Genomic DNA, 5,292 nt, shown 5'->3' with positions numbered 1-5,292 from the left:
GAATGCAATTGGATCATTATAAACTTGATGTTGCTGGCCAAGAAAGATTTCAGAATTTATCAACTATTTCTTAATTATGTCGAATATTATTTTAGACAAATAAGTGAGGAACCTACGATTTGATTGACAGGTGATTTATATATTTTTATCTACGTCGTTTACTAAGTTATCGAGTCTGATATATTTATTTAATTTATAGGTTGATTCGTCTTGTTTTAACTCTCCCCGTTTCTACATCAACAACGGAATGAGCATTTTCAGCAATGAAATTTGTTAAAACAACTATTCGTAACAAAATGGAAGCAGAATTTTTCGAAGATTCTATGGTAATCTACATCGAACGAGATTTGGTTGAAAAAATTGATAACATTTAATAATTAATGAGTTTTATTCTAAGAAAAATCGAAGAGCACAACTTCAGTAGTGTTTTAGCTCCCATGTTTTTAAGATATTAAATATTAGATACTCTTGTTCTATGTTTTCATAAAATCAATGTTTACATATTTTTTTTATTCTAAATTTTTTATTTAATTATTTATTTTATTAAATATCATATGGAAAGGAGCCAGCCCAGGTAATTTTGAATAATGGCTACAAAATTATAATATTACAACCAAGTTGGATTAGAAATAAAATTGTAACTCATTATTATCAAAAGTACATTGAATTAATTGGAAGATAATTTTGTTTTTCAAAAAAGGTTTGTAGACAACAAGTTTGTAGACACACGTACGTCACGCATTAGCGACTACATCTATTATAAGATACATTTAAAAAAAAAAAAAGACAACGCATTGTAATGCTATTCTATTATTCAAAAAGATATTAAGATATTCATATGTATAACAAACATTATTATTACACAATAATTATATAAACACGATTATTGAAAGTAAACAAACTCAAAACAAGACCCAACAGCAAAAGTCTCAAGCAGCAAACCGTAAAGCTTCTCAATTCGCATTTTGCTTCTCGTTCAACCCGCGGCCTTACTCCTGCGAACTCGACTGCCCTCCCGCTTTATCCACTAGAATCAATACACGAAATATCAGTAAGTAAAAATTTAGCATCACAAAACTATAAGTACACGTTCACTCAAGTGATTGGAAGCTTACCATAAGTTTCGTTAATGGAGTTCTGAGCAGTTTGAGTCCCAGTGCCTTTCCCAATCCAAGATCCAACAGCATCCTTCACCCTTCCTACAACCCCAGGTCCTGAGCTCTCACGGCCCGCATCCAAAGCGTCCTCGCCTTCCCGCTTACCTTCTACGCCTGTGCCTAGACGGGTCGCGACCTCTTCTGATTCGGTCACCTTCCCAATTGGCTTCTCTTCCCCTGTTTTATGCAAATAGCCCTCCTTTTTCTTGTGCAGTGCATCAGTAATAGCCTCGGATAGCGCCTTGTCTTCATCTCCTGGCTTCAATTTCTCGGCCCAGTAGTCTTTCGCCGACACCCCTTTATCAGCCCCTTTGGCTGCTGCGCCTCCGCCGCCCTGGAATTTAGACATCACAGCGGTCCCAGCGCCTGCCACTTTGTCATAGACAGGGTTCAGTGTGTCGGTGATTCTCTTCGTGTAACCTGGTGTTGATTCTGATTCAGGCTTGTTAGGACTTATTCCTTCTTGGCCAGACGCTATGCCTGGGTTTACTGCTTCTCCACCGCCTTGGAATTTAGACATCACAGCGGTGCCAGCGCCTGCCACTTTCTCATAGACAGGGTTCAGAGTTTCAGTTATTCTCTGCGTGTAACCTGGTGTCGATTCCGATCCAGGCTTGTGGGAAGGACTCGTCCCTTCTTTGTCTGGAGCTCCGCCGTATCCTAGCTTCGATGCGACCAAGTTCTTAGCGTATACAGCTTTATCAGTAAGCGCAGAGGTCGCAGAGGACACTTTTCCTGTTGTGGTGTCACGTGGCATGCCTTCCTTTGTGTTGGAATCGAAACTTTTCGGGCCTGATTCAGTATTATCCTGCGTTGTAAGGGGATTGGATTCTGGATTGAACTGATCTTGGGTAGGGGAAAACTGATTGTGGCTTCCTGTGAAAGGCCTCTGTTCCGGTGCCGGCTTTGTTTCCGATTCATCGCCGACTTCCAGATTATCGAATCTACGAATAAGCGGGCCAACCCCAGCTTCTTTACCACCTGTAATTTCAGATTGTAATTCGTCGAATTAAAAATTGAAACTGAAAGGCGAATCACGATATATATTGCTTTAAGATAATTAGATGTAAATTCTACCATCTCCAGTAGGATCAGAGAGTTTGGACTCGTAGTTCGAAGGAGGAACTCCGGCTCCTATCTTGGGTGAATGTGGGTCCTCCTCGAAACCCATTGAGGGCCCGAGATTAACTTCTGGTTCTCCAGCATTTGCTTCTCCCCCCTGCATAGAAATTGGCTTCATTGGAGATGGAAAATGCTTGTTCTCAGGTGGCTTTTCTTGTTCATATCCCGTTTGAGCTGGAATATTAGGCCTAGCTTTTGCTTGACCTTCCACCATAGCATCAATCCGATCCTCCCGAGTATCTGCTGGGTTCTCCAGGTTCTTGCTGCTGATCACAGTTGAATCGTGCGCTACAACAAGTAGCCAAAAAGGAAGAAATAGTCAAGATCAATCAACCATACTTAAACTCATAAAATTGTAAAGAAGTTAACTAAAAATCCATTCGAAAGATGGAAGACGACGTACTGGTACCACCATGGACTTCAGGATCTTTCCCAAGTTCTTCATCATCGTCATCTTCTTCATCGACATTCTCGTCGTACCTGTACTCGTGCTCTTGCCCTTGGCCTTGGCTCGGCTTCTTCAATGTATCCTTGATTTTCCTGGCCTTATCCTTCACCTTCTTCATCACTGATTTCTTTTCCCCTACAAATTACACATAATATCAAAACAATGATGATTCATGCTGGAATTAGACAAATCCCATATGTTCAAGACTTCACCCATTGGATTTTAGCTGCGCAAAACACCCAAAAGAATTAAATTGAAAATAACATGTTTATGATGCTGAGACTTACCCGAGTGGAGGCCCACATCCTGTGGATCATCTTCGTGCTCAATGTGCTGATGAGCGGGGCGTGCGTCCATTTTTCTTTTTCTTTCCCGACAATTGACTTTAACTTCGATGGTACGATATTTGATAATTATCAAAAAACTGCGTGCTCTCGAACAGAAGATGGTGAGAGAAGATGGCATTAGTTGGTTTAAATAAAAAGATAAATAATTGAAAATTTGCCAGGTTTGCATGGAGATGGCAATTGCAGAGCGACACACGTAGCATCTCAGAACCTCAATTCTCTGCTTGCATACGCGTGTCTCGCAGCGAATTGGTTAAGTTAAAATTAGAGTATTTGTTTAGACAGTCGACATGAATAATATAATTCAATATTGCCTTGAATTTTATAATTTTTTTATATATTTAAGCTTTTTTCCTTTTTTCAGAAAATTTCTGGATGCAAACAATTGAGATAAATAGCGCTTTCTAATTTCTATGCTCGATTCATCGTTAATCTATGCAATAATATATGCGTTCGTGTTTATATATACACACACACACACACACATATATATATATATATTATTTATTTTATTTTGAATGATACTTTTTCCACTTTATTATTAGTTAATTAAATTAAATCAATAAATATTTGAATTACTCATAATTTTTATCATTTATCAAAAAATATGAAATTTCCTTAAAATAATATAATTTTAAAAAATATGTACTAATGCAATATGTGATTCAGATTCCGGATTCAAATTCCGGATTCAAATTTTTTTAAAAAAATAAAAATAAAAAAATCACGGATTTCTTCATGCTTACAAATTGCACCGAGTGAAATCCGAATATGTATCCATGATTCAGCTGCGCAAATTATGTTTTCTTTCTTCATTTTGAATTTTCCGCAGCTTTTTTGTTCACTTTAATTCTTCTTAGTCCTACGTTGCATTGGCAATATTATTTGTTATCGATGATCATTGTATTTTTAAAGTATTTAACACGTATTAATTTTTTTTATTATTACTAATAATTTTATTTCATAATGTTATTTTTTAAAAAAATGTTTAACATTGTCAATGAATAATATTATTCGTTGATTTTGTTATTTATTTCATACGTAAGAATCTTAAAAGGTAACATTATTATTTTTGTTCATAATATTTAAATTATGTTTGTATTTAATGTTGTTATTATTATGAGAAGAATAAAAAAAATTTATTTAGAGAGTTGTTAGTTGTACAAGATATATTAACATTATTCGACAAATAATTAATTATGATCATTATTATTTTTTGCAATATGAGATAGAAATCATGTAATGATAAATTTTGTTATTTCTTGTTTGAATGACTATAATAATATTGACTTAGATTAAAATATTTTTTATTAACAAATATCAATGTATAGTTCAATCACCCGCGATTTTCATACCTTCACTATTAGTAAATGAATTATTTGTCATGTTGTGTTACACAAAATTATAAAATGTACTTTTTTAAATTTTCATTATAATATTTTTATTGAAATGACTAATTCTTATATTTTTTAAAATATCCTATTTTTCTTATTTTTTTTAGGAAGTCTTTTTTTTTGTTTAAAAAAATTTATATATTTTTTGGATATTGAAAAAAATCCTACAAATTTAAGATAAACATATTTTTAATTATAGAAGGTCGTATTGTGAAATATTTAGCAACAATATTAATTTTAAAATAGAATATTTAGATAAAGTATAATAATCTTTTTTAAAAATGGTATTTACTATATTTGTCAATCATTATTAGGAATAAACAAAAATATATAAATTTTTTATAAATAAGATAAATTTTAATATCTATATTATTTTTGAATATATTATTATCTAATACACATTTTTAAAAATCTGATTGGATATAACTTAGATTGACTGAATTTTATTATTGAAACAATTAATATTATTAATATTTGTTTAATATAATCATAATAAAAAACTAAATATTTTTTAGTATTTATTTATTATTCGTTAAATAATATTATTTAATATCATTATCATATAATATCATCCCACTACAGATATATTATATACTAATAATATTCTTTAGTAAAGACAACTTAATCATTCAAAGTAATTAGCTTATTTACGTATTATAAATTATTAATTATTTTTAAAATAAATTAATAACTTTTATCACATTTACCAATTCATCATCAGCATCTACGTTTTATTATTTACAGCCGAGAAACAAAATAATTTTTGTTTAATATAAAATATGTAGATATATTTTGTTGATAAAAAAATATAATATTTGTTATAT

General features: G+C 32.4%; 1 protein-coding gene across 1 annotated transcript; it reads right to left on the bottom strand.

Annotated features, from left to right (window-relative positions):
* Positions 1-792: 792 nt before the first annotated feature.
* Positions 793-3,186, bottom strand: LOC142525144 (low-temperature-induced 65 kDa protein-like). Its single transcript, XM_075629319.1, has 5 exons — positions 3,015-3,186; positions 2,683-2,862; positions 2,235-2,567; positions 1,116-2,138; positions 793-1,027 (listed from the first exon to the last, which is right to left on the bottom strand). The coding sequence occupies exons 1-5, from the start codon at positions 3,082-3,084 to the stop codon at positions 990-992; spliced, it is 1,644 nt and encodes a 547-aa protein (XP_075485434.1). The 5' UTR covers positions 3,085-3,186; the 3' UTR covers positions 793-989.
* Between the last annotated feature and the right edge of the window lie 2,106 nt (positions 3,187-5,292).

The sequence above is a fragment of the Primulina tabacum genome, chromosome 14, assembly GCF_025594145.1.
Source record: "Primulina tabacum isolate GXHZ01 chromosome 14, ASM2559414v2, whole genome shotgun sequence".
Taxonomy (NCBI): Eukaryota; Viridiplantae; Streptophyta; class Magnoliopsida; order Lamiales; family Gesneriaceae; genus Primulina; species Primulina tabacum.
This window is presented reverse-complemented; position numbering and strand designations above follow the sequence as displayed.

Excerpts from the sequence above, each read along its gene's own strand:
- LOC142525144 (XM_075629319.1), bottom strand. The coding sequence starts at position 3,084 with ATGGACGCACGCCCCGCTCATCAGCACATTGAGCACGAAGATGATCCA. Across the intron at positions 2,568-2,682 it reads TGAAGTCCATGGTGGTACCA|CGCACGATTCAACTGTGATC; the intron begins GTACGTCGTCTT and ends TACTTGTTGTAG. Across the intron at positions 2,139-2,234 it reads CTCTGATCCTACTGGAGATG|GTGGTAAAGAAGCTGGGGTT; the intron begins GTAGAATTTACA and ends CTGAAATTACAG.